This window comes from Anopheles stephensi, chromosome 2 (genome assembly GCF_013141755.1).
Source record: "Anopheles stephensi strain Indian chromosome 2, UCI_ANSTEP_V1.0, whole genome shotgun sequence".
NCBI classification, from domain to species: domain Eukaryota; kingdom Metazoa; phylum Arthropoda; class Insecta; order Diptera; family Culicidae; genus Anopheles; species Anopheles stephensi.
The window spans coordinates 81315285-81334551 of NC_050202.1; the positions used below are offsets into that span (position 1 = coordinate 81315285).

General features: G+C 48.3%; 2 protein-coding genes across 2 annotated transcripts; both read left to right on the plus strand.

Moving 5' to 3' along the window:
- The first annotated feature begins 203 nt into the window (after positions 1-203).
- On the plus strand, positions 204-16832 carry LOC118505559 (mucin-5AC). Its single transcript, XM_036041510.1, has 6 exons — positions 204-311; positions 1177-1604; positions 9149-9333; positions 12165-12381; positions 12500-13090; positions 13610-16832. Exons 2-6 carry the CDS (start codon positions 1571-1573, stop codon positions 15877-15879), a joined length of 3297 nt encoding a protein of 1098 aa, XP_035897403.1. The 5' UTR covers positions 204-311; positions 1177-1570; the 3' UTR covers positions 15880-16832.
- Positions 16833-17416: 584 nt separating this feature from the next.
- Positions 17417-18627, plus strand: LOC118505568. The gene is made up of 5 exons (XM_036041525.1): positions 17417-17674; positions 17741-17815; positions 17881-17961; positions 18042-18192; positions 18349-18627. The coding sequence occupies exons 1-5, from the start codon at positions 17575-17577 to the stop codon at positions 18401-18403; spliced, it is 462 nt and encodes a 153-aa protein (XP_035897418.1). The 5' UTR covers positions 17417-17574; the 3' UTR covers positions 18404-18627.
- The last annotated feature ends 640 nt before the right edge of the window (positions 18628-19267 follow it).

Sequence of the window (19267 nt, forward strand, 5' to 3'; positions counted from 1 at the left end):
ACAAAAACGACGGCTGCCAGCAGGAGGGTACCTGGGGGCAGCAGATGAACCCCGTTCTCCCTCTTCGGTGCTGAAGAAACGGTAGGTCGCACCGCAGCATCTTCGCGATCCGAGTGCGATCGGTCGGGTTCCCTCTCTACCTGGCGTGTTGCTTCCAGTGAAGACGGTCGGTCTTAGCTCTTCCTTTCATTTTCAGCTCGCATCACTTCGATACTAGCCGCAGGAAAGTGCAGTCGAGCTCGGGGAACAGTTCGAGCCACCAGTGTGCCTCACGGATGCCCACCAGTGTTAGACATCCGGACGCCTGCTCGGTACGTTCCATCGATCCGATGCCGTGTGTGTGTGTGTGTGTGTGTGTTCTTGTGTGTTGAGAGTGCATTGTGCATCTAAAACGCACCGATCGAGTGTTCTAGAAGTTACCGAAACCGTGCCGAAAGAGTGACTTATCTCGTCCAAGAATAAGACCCTCAACCATTTGAACCATCGATGGGGGATTTTTTCCGTCTCCCCTAGAGCTCCGTTTTGTGCAATCAAAGTGAATTAGGGCGAGAGTGATTAAAAACCCCTCACCCTTCGCTTTCGCGCTCTCACGCCTCGCTTTTCATAAACTGTGAACATAATCTGCCGAAAACAATAAATCACCTCCAACAATACGGGCCAGCCGAACAGTTTTCCCAGAACACGTCGATTAGCTGCAGCCCTTCTCCGATTGAGGTGGAAGTGAGCTGCATACGGTTGCAGGTGGTTCGTATTGTTCTGGCCGGACTGACTGACAAATCATAAAACCAACGGCTCCAACTCGCATCGCATCGTGTCCCACGTTCGTGAACGTTGCATTTTCCAACGCTGCATTTCCCGCCAACCAGTGCGATAGACGGTGCGGTGGGATTGTTCGCCGGGAAGGGCGTTAGCGGATGTTTCGGGGCACTATCCCTACCGCACTCAGTAGAACAAGAAGAACGAAGGTGGTGACGTTGGTGGAACGAACCACCGCGCCAAGATCCGGTGCGTCTCTGTCAGTTATGATTTACGGTGCCAGTGAAGCGGTTCTCCAAAAAACATCCGGTTGGCAAGAAGTTTGTGTACCATTCGTTTCTTGCGCCAGCCGGCCCGGAATGCAAGCTTAGAAGCTTATTTTCTTTACCCTTTTGTTTTTTTGCCCCGTTTTCTATTTAGGTTTCTGTTTATAGAGATGCAAAATTCGATCATGCGCCTATTGGTGACGACCGTTTATAAGTGTTTATAAATTTGTGTGTTGTTGTGCGGGAAAGGAAACGAAATTAACTAAGCGAAACGAGACGGTGGTTGTAATTTGTAGTCTGTTGTTACGTTTTAGAGGGATAGTGATTAGGGTTGTGAATTGTGTGGAGAAAGCAACGAAATCCCCGGCCACAGGCTTTCGCAGTGAAAGTGTGCTGGTGTACTGAAACAAAAAGTTTACGCTTGTTCTGGAAGCCAAGAAGCAAGCAAGTGAGCAAGTGTTTGTGAGAGTTCTTTGCCTTCGCACGAGTGTCCTCTGATCGTTTTGGTGTACGTTTAGCAGTTTGTGCAGCACGCGACACCAGGCATAATGGAGCTGATGCAGCAGCTTACACTTTGCACGGGTAAGTTTCTCGTTTGCACATTCATGCAAGTCTTTAGATTTGTACTAAAACCAGGAAAGCAACTAAAGCGCTTTCTGACATCTAGCTGGGAATTAAATGCAGCAGTACAACACTTCCAATTATGTTGCAACAAACCACCAATTGCAACACACCAATTAGCAATTCGGTACGAAAGCTGTTCTGATACCCACGCAGGAACCGGGATGTGGAAAATAGCATCCACCCTTACGCCGGTACGCCACATGCGTTGCATCACATTAGGTGCGAGGTGTTTGATTGATCTTTGCAAATACGGAGAAGCAGCGACAGCAGTAACAATTTACGACGCTCACGACACATTTCGTCACCATATTAAACCAGCTAAGCTTGGGCAAATATGCAAATAGCGCTTTGTCAGCCCATCCCGACACTCGAGGAGGAGTTGCAGGATCGGGACTAACACTCCCGACTGTGGGTTTGCTGATGTTTTAGCAGGCACCATCGATCGGTGTTTTATTGGTGCAAAAAAGCCCACATCTTCTGTGAGACATTCGCGATCAACTTTTGACGACCGCGATAGACGAAAGTGGTGTCAACGTTATTGGTTCCTTGATAGTAGTGCGATAAGGCACGATTTCTATTTAAATTTATTATATTGCAACATGTGTTAAGTGTGTTAGCGTTGTCTTTGGTGTTGCTTTATCTGGATCATCCTGAAGTATAGTTAGACCTTGTTCAGCCATCTCGTCTTTTGAGCAAACGCGCCTGCAATTAACGTTCAACAAACAGGCAATTTCCTTTGACCTTCCGCCAAGATCACACATGTGCTCAGCCTAATCAGATCAAGAGCCAACGCCTGCGGGACGTCACATGCGCACCACTGTCACTGTCGCAGGAAATTTACATCCGTCCATTAAAACCATTTTACGATGTGCCGGATTTATATTAGAGACCTTCGGTAGCTTCTTTACCTTACATCGTTAGACCTCCAGCAACCTTGACATGTGCCTTTCTTGGTGTTGCCCCAAAGCCAAAGCTACTTCCCCGCACGCCCTTGAGCGGTGCTTTTGCGATACCTTGTTCGGTGCAGCCACTAATAATACATCATCAAAATGGGGGTTGGTCTTCGATGGTCGATTTTTAATCATCACTTTTTGACACCTTCCTCGACCAGTTTCCCGCTCGCTAGCGGTACGTAATCGCAATGCTTCACCACACGCCGGACCCCTATTCCCTATTATTCGGTAGCACGAACAGAAAAAGAGAAGCCGCCTGGCTGCGTTCGTCAAGAACCGTGTCATCCTTTCCGTCATGGTATCGAAAATACCAATCACCCTGCAGCAGCCGGGCGAACGATGCTCCACGCGGCCATTATTTCGAACGCTGGACGAAATCGTCGCGTCGGCGGTTGACGGCATGACAACGGATCGTGAGAAAAATCTTCTTTTTCCACCGTGGTGAAGCAATCGGCATCGGCGGGACGATCGCGTGTAGCGAATGAACTTTACCAGTTCATCCCTCTCCGGTGCGCTAACCTTGACTGGGAGGGGGAGGGGTACCATCTTCAGCCAAATATCAACATGGATGATTGTGTTTGAAGCGTTTTGAAAATGCGAGCAAATTAATGGACTGAAGCACAAATGGCATCAGGTCGATGTTGTTTCTTTTTTTTTGGGGGGGGGCCTAAAAGAATTCTTCACCCGATTGTTTGTGGAAACATGCAAACATGAACATGGTTCGCCCGCCGAGTGACGTGGGGTGGTAGTGATGCCATTTTTATGTGCACACAGTTACCAGTTACCCTTTTGCCATGTGGCGGGCTTCCACTCATTTTAATGCGGCTCTCCCTCCGGTATGATGAGGAAACTTGGAGACGTGCGCTCGAGTAATTTTAATGTTTTGTGTTAGAGGAGGCACAAAAGTTATTGCAGAGGTTGTGATGGGTTTCCTAACTTCCCCAGTGGAAGCAAGCAAAATTTGTAGGAGAAGTTAATTGACATGACTCATCTAAAGCACTTTACCGGAGGAATTTAATAAACCACTCCTTGGATTCGCCTTAAAAATAAAAAGACATTACTCAATATATGCAGCAAAATGCACCCCAGAATAAATTAAATTGAATAGTAGAAGGTATGTCTTGCTTTTATTCGAAATGTACCTGGAAATCGGTAGCCACAGCAAATGGTATGAATGGTAAAGTATTGATATTCAACGCGGTCCAGCCTCGGTTCAAAACTCGAACAATTCTAGCTTTTATTCATGCATAGGCTTCTTTGATGGTTGACCATTCACGCTGCAGAATAGAAAATAGTGGTTCAAGAGGCTCTATTGCTCTATTCACCTACTCTAAGCACTGTTTTAAAACGTCTTTTTTATTAGTAAGCTATAAGACCTTTCACGCACACTTTTTAATTGATTCTTGGAGAGATGATATAATCCATCCATTCACTGAGCAATAAGAAAACCATTTCTGTTTCCACACAAACAGTGTTTTCCGTGAGCTGCCGCAAACTTGAGGCAAAAAACCCCATTAGGCATATTCAATTAATTTATTTTTAAAATTATGTTCAAACCTTTTCCGCCTAACACATCCCATACACACACTTTCGCTTACAGCAAAGCGCATTGTGATGAACGATTTGTTGAATTATATTAATTTACCTTACCCTGCCGCTTGATCGCAACCAAATTGCATTGTTTTCCTTTCATTCACACACACACAAAAGCCACCCAGAAAAATGGGGACACACGAAAAATTGTTTTTACAAGCACCATTTACACCGCCATCGGTAGGCTATTCGTTTGCGGCGTGCAAAGGCGGGTTGCTGCTTACCATACAATGGGGTGTGGGGCGGAAAACCGGTGGAAATACACACAGCAGATCGTACTTCCGATCCCAATCGGTTGCACAAATTGGCATTACATAATTGACCTCGTTAGCAAATGCAACGTACCGCGGTTTGCAAGCGTTCTGTGGTGGCCATAAGCGTGAGGCTTTTTTTTGCTTCTTCTCCTAATGCTCAACCTTTAATTTATCAGCACACAAACACACACGGTTACACTCACACACAATGCGTTATGCTAATCGATGAATATGCACACGTGAAGAGGGGGTGGGGTGAGAAAATGAAGCCGCTGGTGATGAGATTCCTTTTTCCCCTTCATTAATCCGGGACCCATCTTCATCGAAAGAAGGGCTCGAGCGAGCACGGGAAATTATGATCTGATAATGAACCTACGCAAGAAGGCAAAAACAAAACGAGCAACAACAAAAAAACACACACCATTGCTCCATTCCCGGATAAGAGGGTTTGGTAAAAAAAACATAAATTAAAACATAATGATCATCATCCCTTTGCTCGGGGTGATTGATGCTCCGTTCGTGCTTGCATTTTGTGCGGTGTTTCCTCGATTTTGTTTTCCTCGATCCGTACAAGATAAGATTGAAAGTGAAGGGTGCGAAACTGCATCGCAACGCTGATTCGAACCTCCCAAATGAAGGGTCTTTCGAGGGTGATAAAAATCACAAGATCGCTTCACGTATTAATCAGCAAGCGACGAACCCCGTGGAATGGCAACGCATGATTAAATAATGCGGCCGTTATGATACGGCGATTGGCTGCCATTTTTTTGGGCTCCCGAAGAATGGATGTGAGTAGCATAAGCACTTGGGGTCAATGCAGGGTGAAAGCAGAACTCCTACCGGTCAATGGATCGATGTTCAGTATGCTTACGCTCCCTCTTGAGCTAATCCAACTCCTCCAGTACGGTGGTGGATTTATCAACAAGAACGATCCCACCACGGTGCCCGTTCGTGCTCGTGAGCCCATTCAGCGCGGTCTCCCTCAACACTCCGAACGCTTCGTTATGCAACACCCCAAACGACTCCCACGGTTCTCATCACAGTTGCAAACGTGGCGTTGGACGCGAGCTTCGAAGACTTCGCCCTCGCGTTTGCTAATTACGCTACCGATCTAACTGGCCAGCATCCAGCCTGCGATGCGCTGCAGATGGTAAGCTGCGTGACCTTGTGACCATGATCGCGTCGCGATGCGTCGTTACTGCGTAACTGCGGCGCTACCGAAAATTCCACCCAAATTGTTTGCCCCGACCCGTGCGGCTGGTTGTGGGCATGCTGTGTAATTTATTTTACCGCTTGTTACTGCCGCTTACAACATACCCACCACTCGCTCGTTGTGTGGATGCTGCAAGACGGTCAGTTGTTTTGGGGCGGATGGACCCCAACGCCGTTCCATTGCGATTCGATTCATCATCACCCGTCATCAGCGCACGGCACGGTCATCGGGACGTACGCCGGTCCAGTTCGGTGGCCTCCGGTGACCTCCGCCAAAGCATCGCGCATGCCAATGTGCATTGTTTACCATCGCTGTTTTCACCACCCCCTTTGTGCCAGCATAAACACTGGCCGCAGAATTCAACCACCAAAGCTGCTCAAGAAGACAGCATGCACACTCAAACGAAACCCGCAGCGCGGCGATGGTGTAATGTGGAAAGAAAAACGCCATTGCTTTCGCTACTGGATTGCAGTTTCCTTTCAATCCGATCCGAACGGCTGCATTTTTCGCCTATCGTCAGTTTTATGTGGCTCGCGCCTAAAGCGGGCCGCCTTCCCGTTTTTGCTCACACGACGCTGCTGCCGTAGACGCTTGGAATGGAAGCAATCATTCAATTGGTGCGATGGTGTTAGGTTGGGGAAAATAATGAGCCTAACCGATCGTACTGCTGCTAGATGCAGTGGAAGCACCACCGATCGGGATGGTTCGATCCGCGAAGAGCAAGCAATGCAATCTTGCACCGGTTGTGGCACGACCATCAATCAGGCAGCGGCACGGATCGGACTGCATCGCTTTCGGGAGTATTTCGTTTACGAAAGTGCACTGGATGGAATGTGCGGTTACTTCTTGCGGGGCAAATGGTTTAGCTTAGGGTGGAATGTTTTCGAGCAGCCATACCGAACCGAAGGTTTAGGATGTTTGGCGGGATGATATGATAGTTGAGGCTGAAGATGATTTATTGTAGCTGCAAATTTATCGTGGGCTAGGTTCATTTTCCAACAGGAATGGAATGCATCGATTGCTTGTACAATAGCTGTTGCCACTGGCGTAGGCATTTACTACTAACTAATAAAACTACTTTACTCAGAAATACAAGAAAATACTAACTCAGAAATACTTACTAAAGTCTCAGTTATAAAATAGCACAATGAATCAAACCGAAGGATCAAACATTTTGTGTCGGTAAAAATTCTTCTTCCTTGGCACTACAACCTCGAGAGGTTTCGGCCTGCCATTTCTGGCTTTTCTGTGACTTAATTTTACCCCTAGTAAAGTAGTCAAGCCCTACGCACGGGGAGGCGATCTGGATGGGATTTGAGCCCCGGCCTCGGCCACCGGACCGCCCCATCGGTTAAATTAGCGCTATAAAACTGGTATACAGTTCTTTAACCCACCTTTTAACGATTTAAACCCAACAATTTAAGACTTGATCGTTCAATCTAATAAAAAATAAATTAAAAATGCATCTTGCACTGATGAACCTGAACACAAGGCATATGCGATGTGTTTCAATAAGATTTATGCATGTTCAAGGCGCTCGTCTAAGTGTTATACTAAGTGTTATATTAAGTCCTACAAACAGATAGTCTTACATCATGAAACTTTGTATTCTCTCAAATTATGGCGCCGTAAAATTTGCTAAAAATTCAAAATAACTTTGGAAGAGTTTATTAATAAAATACAGCTGTCAATGAAAAAGTCACATCTATTTTGTTTCTAAGCAATTCTTCTGTTATACACAATTTTGTACCATTAAGACCAGCACTCTTCTTCACGTTTTTGTGTACCCTTGATCAGCTCAAACTTAATACCTAATTTTCCATTCAGCGCACTAGACTTGCACATACTGCGGTGATTGAACTTTTGGCCGTTATACACCGAACCATCCGCATATCGAACGCAATTCGAAGCGTTTTTAAATACCTTCAAACAATTTGCTTCCACGTGAAGGCGCTCATCTGCCTGGCAGCCTTACCGCATGCATACCCATTTTTGGCATTCCATTCCATCGCTTCGGTGACCTTTGCTAACGAAATGCCGAAAGCGCTCGGTAGCACAGCAAATCATCGGCACCTGTGCCACAGTGTGTCGAAAGAGATCACTCGGTAATTGTTGGCGTTTGGTTTGGGTTTTGTGTTTTTTTTTTTGTTCACTATTTTCGGAGCCACTGACAGGATCACATGCGCTCGAAATAGCTCGAACAACGGTAGCGCTAACGGTAGCAAAACGGCCAATTGCTATAGGTGTAAAACAAAAAGCACCGCATTCGGCTGCAGTCAATCGTCCGTAATTGGGTAATGAGCTTGAGGTTAAATGTCCGAACGAAGCCATTTGGCCGCGGACAGTAGGATGGTATGGTAGGCGATTCAACCGTAGCAGTGTTGAGTGAAGAGCTGCTGTTGAGTGGGAGCAGAGGATTTCTGTGCCACAATGGACAGCTTAATGAGTGACAGCGGTGCACGGGAAAAAGTTCCCGCGTTCAATCACGATAGCGATACGCACACGGATTGTGCAACTCAGCTGGACCCATGCTGGACCCCAATGTCAACGGGATGGACAGTACGGTACACGATGCACGGACGGATCGACGAAGCGAGTCGATCGGGAAGCTAGATCGGTTTCAGTTCATGAGCTTCAGGGAGCCAGCTTCACGTTGCCCATTGTAGTTACCACATAGGTCCCCGATAGGTCAAGCAGCAAGCAAAAAAAAAAGGTCAACTTTCACGGAAATGTCGTTGAAAACGAACCGAACCCGAACAGAAAACAACGAACCAAAACTACCCACGGTCGTGGCGGTGGGTCTGGAAATCATTACACTTAAATCGTGATAACCGGAAGGGATGCTTCACTGGCAGTGGTTAGGCGCTACCGCCGCCCGGTCACGCGCTCTCTGCTCGGCAGTGCAACAATCTTGTTTTTTCTTCTAACCGAAACCCGAAGAAACGCTAACAGTGGAAGACGATTCGAAGACGTTTTCGACGCGAACTCTGCCACCACCTCCGAGAGCTACAAACAATGGGGAGCGACAGCAACACGTCAGTTCACCATTGTAATGCCAAACTGCGGACCCGATGATCAGCAGCATTCGTTGCGGTGCGCGATTTGCATAAAACATGCGGCAGCAGCAAATGGCAGCCCGCCTGTCCAAATATTCGCTATCGAACGGCACTAGGATCGGCAAACGTTTTGGGTGACATTAGCCAGCGCAAGGGTGGGGGGGGGTTTGTTGTGTCACAGGAAATGTCTCGGGGTCGATGGCACCGAACCCTATCGAAGGGAAAATGGAAACTCACTCTTTCGAAAAACATTCTCGCGAAGACGCTAACCTTTGGGAGCATCTTCTAAATGTTAAACTGGTTGGCGCGTTGTACGTTGAAGCTTCATTTACAGCTCGAGCGCCTCGACGTTTCGGCAACACCGTTTCGAAATTCCAACGATCGTAAATTATTGCTAATAATCTCTATACAATCTCCTTCTTCCTCGTTCTAGCGCTGCTGATGGCCGCTGCAATCGTAAGCAACAATGGACAGTTCCTGCCCGGACCACGCTACAGCCTGGACAACATGCCCAAAACGGGCTTCACCTGTCGGGACAAAATCCTCGGCGGGTACTACGCGGACTCGGAAACGCAATGCCAGATGTTTCACGTTTGCGTGAAGGTGGCCGGTGTCGGTGTAAGTATGAGGTTCTCTTGTCAAAAAAAAAACATCTCCAAACACCCTTAAACGAACACATCGATGACCTCCTCGTTGACCCGGAGATCCCGGAGGTCAACCCCCAACTGCTCGTACCCACGTGTGGGGATCGAACATACACCAATAGCTTCGTTGGCAAACCGAGAAAAAAAAAAACAAAAAACTAAAATTTGCTTCATATAATCGAACTGGCAAACGGCGTCACCAGCGTCATCAAAGCAGTGCTCGAGCACCGATGCCAGGGAACCGTTCCCAAGAGACTCGCGTGACCTTTTCGGTTGAGCGTTTTTCTACCGCGCTGATGACTGTCGTGGAGAGAGAAGAGAGGGTCGAGTGGTGGCGGGAGAGGGCACGAGCATGGCATCATCGAGTAGGCCCCAGCAAAAAAAGGTGGGATCTCCTTCGGATGACTTCGAACCTTCGTTAGGCTCGTGCTCGGCTGAGGATTGTCCCGCAATGCCTCCAGGCCTGCAAGAAGTCATGCCACTCGACTCGATGGCCGTACCTTGTGTGTCTTGCGTGTCTCCAAAACTCCCAATGTGATCAGCAGGACGTCCTTGTCCGCTGTGGATACATCGATCCATCCAACGACCTAACGGAGCCCTCGGACATGTAGCTTGCCAAGTGTACGCGAGCTACGTTTGGCACGATCAGGTGTCAAACGCTTTGTTCCTGGGGTGTGTGAGTGTTGTTTTTTATCCTCCAAAAGGAGCGAACATGAAAGAATCGCTAAACGGAACTGGCATATTCCAGGCGGGGTCCTTCCAACATCCAAGGACGCCTAACCAGTTGAAGGGTGTGGGTTTTGGCCGGAGCTGCGGTACGATTCGCGTACACGATCGCGTAAGCTCACGATCACATTCCATCACCTGTGATCACTGCAAATGCCACCGATGGAATAGATAATGAGACCCTGCTGGGTTGACTGCTACAGTAAAAAAAGCTAACAAATCGAATCTTTCCAGTTCCAATCTAACCCCAGCGGAGCACACAGCTGTAAACACTTTGTTTTAGATGAAGATGGTTTTAAATATTGCTTCGCAATAGTCTAACGCCAGACCCGCCTTGATTGCTCCCAAGTTTTACGATGTCCAGCCGAAGGACGTTTCGTAATGTGCGAGGTCGGCTACGGTAACATCAAAATGGCACGAAAGATGGCCCTGTCCAGCTTGATCGATCCGAGCCCACATTTCACACCTTCTTCAATCCGAGAAAGGAGATTCGGATCTTGCTGCGATCTTTCGAGCGTACGTTGCGTTACGTTCAGCTGCCCGCAGTCCGATGCGTTAAAGAGGGAAACACACACACACACTCCCATACAACCGGAAAACTGAAATCAGGTCACTTTTAAAGTTCACAGCCTTTAGTGTGATGATCTCGGCTAGATCAGATGAGATAATTGCGGCGGGTTTTAGTGTTGCTACCGATGAGCGTAGTGTAAACTGTTTACTTTGCAGACCTCCCCGCAAATTGCAAAACCTTGTTTTGGGGTGGTGCGTTGATGCATTTACTTTCAATTAGAATGGGGACCACCGAACGTCTCCCTTTCTCTTTCTGGGGCGTTGCAAACAATTTTGCAATCCACGCGCTTTTTATCAATCAATCACCAGAGCCGTTCGTAGCCTGTTCTTGTTGTCTTCTTCGCTTCGCTTGGAACATTTCCCAGCAAAGGGTAATGAAAACGAAACCCGTCTTTGGCGAATTTATTATACAATTCATCATCAGCGCGATGAATAATAAACGATTATTTAGGCAGATTGTGTGAGTGTTGCGGGTCTGCGAACAGTCGCCAGAAAACCAACAAATAAAGCCCCTCCGAAACCGTTCTCCATCCATCCGGAGCTTTAAGTCTTTCAACCGAACACACACAAGTCACAGCGAGTGGAGACTAATCAAATTGCTTAACCGCAGAAACCGACAAAAAAAAACTGCTCGCTGGTGGCAGACAAAAACTGAGACCCAACCGCAAACTCACAATTAATCATCATCATATTCACACCGACCGGGTGCGCGTGTGCGCACACACACCGCCATTGCAATTGGACGTCGGAGTCCGGCTTTTGTGCTGGGGCTGTATCAAGCAATCTTATCTTCCGACGAATGAATGGCTACCGTGCTTGCTAAACATTAAACCCCGCCTGAATGAAGGGAGCGGGCGATCGGCACGATGACAGAGGGCTGACGCTGGGTAGTCGCAGCGGCGCCATACTGTCTGGGAAACTAAGCCACAGCACACGAGTATCAACCTGACGTGCGTTGCGTCGCGTGTGTACAACCTTCAGCTGCAGCCAGTAATTACTCCGGCCTGCAGGCTTAAGCTCTACTGATCTCTGGGGGGTGGTTTGGCGATCAAAAAACTCGGCTGCAAAGGTGCGTGCGAATGCATACCAGCTTTGGACGAAAAGAGATGAAGGTTGTCTTCTTGGCTGTGTAATGTAGCATGGGGCAATTGCTTACTTCACACCTTACCCGATAATATGATGGTAAAGGTAGCGCCCGGCTGCCAGTAGTGGTTGGGTTGCTATTGTTTGACGTTCTTGCATTCCTTGAGAAGTTGCTGGAACTCTAATTCATCTGAAGGTAGGCAGTCTTACCTACCTGCCTGCCTGCATGCGATTAAGAATTCTCACAAATTAATTATACTTCTCTGCTACTCCTGGAGCACCACCCTTATGAGCCCAAACTGCAAGAGACCAGAGAGTCTCTACAACGAAAAGAAAGAAAATACTTCTCGATGACTTTGTTTGATTAGCTGCTTAATTGTTTTCTGTTGCTCTCTTTAAATTCTTTCTACACCTGAACACCTGAAGGTGCAAGATTTCCGCTTCCTGTGCCCCAATGGTACGGCTTTCGATCAGGAAGCTCAGATCTGTGCCGATTGGGGTGATGTCGACTGTGAGGCGGCCACACTGTACTACGGCAGTGACAACTTCGACCTATACCGGCTCGGTTCCGGATTCGAGAGCAAGCGGGCCCCGTACGCGGAGGAAGAAGAGGCCACCTTCCATCTGCAGCGTGCTGAAACGAGTAAGTGTCCTTAACGATTTTACTTTGGGTTACAAATGGCTTACTTTGGCTTTAAAGTTCCTTGCTCAAATGCGGATTGTCTATGCGTTACTAACCGATCGATCTACATATTCTACAGGCGATGCTCGAAGAAGCAAGCAGTACATTGTTAACCAGAGCTCCAAACCACAGCAAACACCAAACCTGAATCAGATCCCTAGCGTGCAGAAACCATCCCATCCACAACAATCTCAGCAATACTTCCGTCAACCGGTGACGCCCCAGGCCGCCACCACGTCCACCACGACCACAACCACTACTACGACGACCACCACCACCACTCCATCCACGCCGGTGGAACACGTCTTCTACAAAACGAGCCAGGCACCGACGAAGCTGCACCAGAAGCATGTGGAACACAAGCAACATCAGCTGCTGCTGAACCAGCAACAACTGCTGCAGGCTCAGCACTTTCGGCAGCTAACAGCGGCAGCAGCAACGGCCACTCCTGCCGATCGCCGCCCTTCGGTGGATGAAATTCGCACTACGACGCCATCTTTCAGCAACAACTTTGCACGATCACAGCAACAGCAACCACAGCAGCAAAGACAGCCACAACAACCACAGCAGCAAAGACAACCCCAGCCACAGCAACCACAGCAGCAACGGCAGCAACCACAGTCGCAGCAACCACAGCAATCGCGCCCAGCCCAGCACAACGACTTCAACAGTAAATAGCCGTAGTTTAGTGTGTGTAGTTAAGCGCTTCATCATCATCCACTCTCATCAACGCCACTACCGACCGGAAGCAGGTTCCGTTCACGGAGAAACTTGTTCGCTGACAAGCAATACGAACCACTTACCTGCATGACTCAACTTGGCTAAAACTACCTTTTTTCTAGACGACTGGACTGATTGATAATTACGCACCTCATTTCACTTGCCTTGCCGCTAAACGTTGATTACGTCGACTCCGCCATCACCATCTTGCATGCCGCCTTGATCCACTACCGGTGGTGGCCGCTCCCCGGTGTTACGGGGAACGCCATTTTCCTTTACCTCATCGATCGATCGAAATACGATAATTGAATGATTATTGATGGTTTTTCACACTTATTAAATCGCAACATTCTTCATTTTCTCATTTTCTTTTCCCCATTTTTTTTCTCATTTTCTTTTACGCTTATTTATTGTTTCCATCTGTGTGTCTTCGTTGCTGCCGATACTTCCGTCTCGCGCCACTACCCAGACGATGAGATCTTCCGTGGATCGCACAGTTCGCACTTCTTTAACAACCGGAACAACGGCAAGGAGGACTACGAGGAGGAACTGTACCGGAAGTCAACGACGACACCACGCTCGACGGCAGGGGCGGGATCGAATCGGGCACCATCATCCCAAGCTGGAACCCGTGGCCGTAACCGTGGTCGGGGCAGTGTCCGTGCACATCATCTAAATGCGCTGCGCAATGAGCTTAAGCCGAGTACGAGCACTACGCCGGTTAGTGTGACGAAACCGCAGCCACAACAGCAGTCAAACCATCAGCAATACAACCATCAGCAGCAGCTACAACAGCAACGGCAGCAGCAGCAGCAACAACAGCAGCCACGTCAACAGAACACAAAGCTTCAAACGACGACACCTGATGACTTTGTGGACATCCCGAAGATCCCCAACTTCCGACAGCAGCCAACGACCGTACTGAAGCCACAACAGTCGTCCGCTCAGGTTCCATCGTTTGGACAGGCGATCATCTCCACTCCGGCACCGTTCGCTAAGCAGCCGGCCCAGCTCCAAAGTCGAGGAAACACTCAGTTCTTCAACACACAACAACAGCAGCAGCCGAAACAGCAGCCGATAGTTACGAGCTCGACCACCCAAGCTGCTCCCCAGGCTGCTCAACGTTTCGGTGGCAATCCACCAGCCGGAAACAACTTCAAGATCACCGTCACCACACCGCCACAGTACGATCGTAACAACTTTAACCAGCCGCAACCACAGCAGCAGTCGTTTAACTTCAACAGTCAGCCACGCCAACAGGCACCGGTTGTCAGCACCACGTCTGCCGCTCCTGCGAACAATCCGTTCCAGTTCTTCGCGTCCCAGACAACGACCACCATTCGTCCGCGAAGCACCTTCGAGAGTCGAGCAACGGAACGTTCGTTTGATGAGGGTTCTGTCACGACACCGCAGGAATCGCAACGCATCCGGCCACAGTCGCGTACATTCAACGTCGACCCGAACCGGCTGAACCAATTCAACTATAACGAGTATCAGGGTAGTCGTACCAGCACAACGACCACATCTACCACCACCACCACCACGACCCCGGTTCCTCCAACGACGTTCGCTCCAGCCCAGCAGAGCTTCCGTCAGCGAGCACCTCAGCAAAACTCCTTCCTGAATCCGTTCCTCAACAACCCCGTAACGGTGGCACCTTCCATCACGACCATCCCACCATCCATCGTGCAGAAGGCCGTCCCTAAGGAACGCTACCAGTCCATTTCACGGTCCGGCAATGAAGGACACACGCCCTCAACGGTCAAGAAGTTCTCCACGCTCGTGCCCAAGGATCAGTACAATCCGACCACCTTCAAACCGAACGCGATCAGCAAGAAAGCTCTGCTTCAGTTCGTCAACCAGAAGAGTGTCATCGGGCTGGAGAAGTCTCCGTTTACCGACCGTGTGAGCATTACCACCACGACTAGCACAACCGAGAAAGCCCCGGCACCGGCAACGACCCGTTATCCTGGATACATTCCAACCATTCCGCCCGTAACGTCCACGTCCACATCCACCACGACGACCACCACCACGCGTGCTCCCTTCACCTCCATCACCACCACCAATACACCTCCCCCACCGAATCGGTTCTTCCAGCCACCGATCTCCAAATCGAACCTGCTGACACAGTCCCCGATCGTGGTTACCTCCGCCAAACCGAACCCGACCGAAATCGACGAAGACGATGGCCAGTATCATCCGGAGCTGTACGAGAAGGACTTCTACCGGAACCGCGTCAAGGCGAAGGCGGCCGCAGCGGCCGCTCTTGCCCAAGCCCGCAACTCCAACGGCCTTGCCTCGCTGTCCACGAGCGACGAGGAGGAAATCTTCCGCACGGCACACTCGCAGAATATCGCCGCCAGTGGGAACGATCTGATACTGGAGCGTGCCCGTCAGGCGGCCGCCCGGATCAATGAGTTCTTTTCGTCCTCCTCGGTGAAGCCAACGACGGCACGCAAAGAGCAGAAGGATGGCCCGTCGGAACCGGTAACGCCGAAGACATCGCCGAAACATCACAAGGACTCGAGCAGGACGAAGTCACTGCACGGGACGAAGGGTGGCAGCAGTAATGCGACGCCCCGTCCATTCTCCAAGGCTCCAACGATTCCACCGAACGCGACCATCACCAAGCGACCGCCGGAAGATGACAGCTACGATTACGCGTATTACGACACCGGAAGTCCCGATGTGCCCGAGTACGACATCATCGAAGACTTTGGTCGGAAGCGGGTCTAAGGTCTAAGGATGATGGCTGTAGACTTAACCGGGGGGGACTCTGGTCCCCCTTACTCGGGATGAATGTGGATGTCAGCGTGGATGGGTAGCATGCCGGGTGCGCCATTACGCGTAGCCCCGGTATGGGAGCATGAATGGTGCTAGAATGTAAAGGAAGCTGTGTGTATGTGTGCCTAGCCGTGTAAGTGACCCATGACCGGATGGTGACCAGGCGAACCAGGCGCTCCTTCCCGCATACGTCATTGATCGACCTGTCGGAGTCAATGAAGGAGAGCGCGATTACGTACGGAAATGACGCTGGTCATATACTGCGCATATAAACGCTATACATATGATGATAATATACTGCCATTAGCATTAACAAAACAACACACACACACATTCATCCAGCAACGATGGCTAGGGGTGTGAGTGTGCAAGGGTGCGTCAAAAGCAAGGAAGCAGCAAAACGGACGAATGTTTCGACGGGGGACATCCAAAACCCAGCAGGAAGCCAGTATTTGTAATACACTCTCGAACGCACATCGGTTGTTTTTCTCTCGCTCTCTCTCTCGCTCTCTCTTTCTCTTTTCTTCCGGCAAGTGGCCGTTTCGTTTTCTTTTCTTTCACTATATTTTTCATTGTTTTGTTTAATTTTATTGTTTAAACGCTTTTATTTCATGACTTTGTATTACGTTAAATCAACAAACACACACACAAGTTCGCATTTTAGAGCACTTTTTCACACTCGGTTAAACAATCCCATCTACACCGTGTAGGCAAATTCTTTTCATCTTAAGCATCACTTTAATCGCTTCGAACGGATAGGGCTCGGACTATCAGAGGCGGTCGGCTGAATAGTACAGGGTGAGATAGTTTGAAGCCCGAATGTGGCGAAACCGTCAGATTGGGATCGGACAGAGACGATGGGAGAATAAGATTGTTGTAAATAAATTTCTTTAATCAAACAGTAATCGATTGAACGTTTCTTATTTTGGATAGGAAAAGTGATTACATCCGAAGAAATAGTTATGGGAGCTCATTCTTTAATGCGACATATTTGAGTTGATCTGAAATGGAGAGTTTGGTTTTCTTTTCTTTATTGTGGACTCCTTTTGTTTGAGATAAAAGCTGAAAAGATCACGTGTATTTCGGCGGACATGAGTTCTGTGATGATGCAACTTGATGCCCCAGTCGCCATTTTGAAATTGATAAAAAAGGAATTCAACTAAAAATCTTCAATTATTTACTATTTGTTATATCTGTTAGGAAATGTTAAATACGTTAGCATTGTTTAAAAAAATTGAAATTACTTATTTAAAATTTCAAGCATCGCCAGCCAAGCCATCCACCTACTCTCTCGGTTCACGCTTGGATAGGGCAGATTCATCACAAAGCACTGCCAGTGACAGATTCGTTTTATTTGCTTCTGTCTGCCACGGCTTCGGCGCTTTGGCCTGCCTGTTATGACGCGGGGATGGGATACATTCCCTACGACATCCGTCCCAATCCCACACAATTCCGGTTGCTATTTAAACTGCACTCACTCGGCCCGGAAGCGTTTAGTATCCGTTTGACCCTGGCAGGAGCAATTAGTCGCTCTGTGAAAGTGAGCCAAGTTCTAGCGCTAGTGGCACCCTAGTGCGTGCTGTGCGAGTGTTTGAGTAGCAGACGTGCATACGAACCCAATCGACCCTGGCAGGCCATCGTTCGACGATGGAAGTCAGCAAACGCTATCTGTGGCTGGCTGCTTTCCAACTGTTTTGGTTCCTGTGCTTGGTCGAATCGTACCCGGACGGTGTCAATCTGTACAAAGGTTCGTGCTGTGTAGTGCTTCAGCTGGAGCAAGCATTATGGTAATATTTTGGTCCCCATGTTACAGACTGGCTGCGCGTAAAAAATGAGGACGATGTCGAGCGAATGATGGCTGAGGATCAATTTGAGGCTCCGAAGCTTTGTAAGCTATTTTTTCCTTCTTTCGGGCACTCCAGGACTCCCTTGTTGAGCTTTGTCTCTTCTCAGTCTTTTACAGGACACCAAGTTCCTTTACCGATCTCGGGATGGGTGAACCGCTGGAGAAGAGGACAGTCAACAGGTACAAAAGTAAGTACCAAATGAAAGACATAGTGATGGTGCAATAGAAAAAAAAATCCTAATGTCTTATCGTCCATCGTCGCCTCCAGATATGATGCTCAATAAGGACAGTCTCGATGTACCGCTGATGGACGACGTGGAGCAGACGAAGGAAGCGACCCGATATTTTTCTCCACGGATCACCCCAAAACGTTCGCCGGGAGCCATCCTAAGTTGGGCCATTCCTGCGGCAAATCGAGTGTAATTAGACCTTCCATTTAATCCTTCCCAAGGGGACATGGTCTTTGAGATATCTGCACGCTTCATCCTTCCCTCCTTCACCGCTGGTGTTACTTTTAAGATCCGGAAGCCCCTTATCGCACTAATTCCATACCACTCGATCCGCATCTGTTTCAGGCGTGTCATCAGCACGAATTATCGTCCACCCGGTATCAATCGGCCTGCCGCTTAGAGAGCAAGCGCACCATGAACGTGCTAGGGCGCATCGACGATCTATTGCGCTGCATTTTTACTTTCCATTCCGTAATGCGCTCTAGCACGCAAATGCTGACACTACACAAATGACAAGCGACGGCGCTGGCTTTTAGAATGGTAGTATTGAATTAGTTGTTTTACCATCTTGTCGTCTGTAACATCAATATGGATAAATAAAATCCTCGGGTTCTGCTAACAAAATGAAGGGTTTTGATTTATGAAGTCGTTTATCTTGCTGAAAATCATATCACACTGTTAAAATATTTTAATATTATGTAGTTAAACAACATAGTTTTCAGCACGAAATAAGGCGTGTACAAGAGTTGAAAAAATGCATGCAGTAACCGTTATTTTAATTTCGTTTGAATGCTTACAAGCGCCATCTAGCGGAAAATGTAGGAAGCTATTTAAATATCACAGCCAGGGATCGGCAAGCATTCTTAAACGCAGCACAGGCAATTATGGAGGGTTTTTTGTTGCCAAAAAACGTTTTAGCACTATTCTGAACCTTTTCTATTGCTTTTATAAAACAGTTAATAATTTTTCACCAAACACTGCAGCTGCATTTAGCTGAAAAGAGCCGTTATGTCAAAATGAAGTTGTGTTTATGTTTTCTTCTTCGCCGTCAACTGTCAAACTTGGTTTCTTTCTTTCGTATCGCATCCTCCTTCGTGCTGGTTCCGTTTCTGTTCGGTGCGCCACTTATATTGCGTTCAATACGGTTTAACCGCAAGGATTGCAACTTCCAGTACATTTACTAGGCACTTCACACACCCAGGACAAAATGTCGGATGATAATGGTAAGAAATGCTGTATCAAACTGGCACCTTTCTGTACCGAT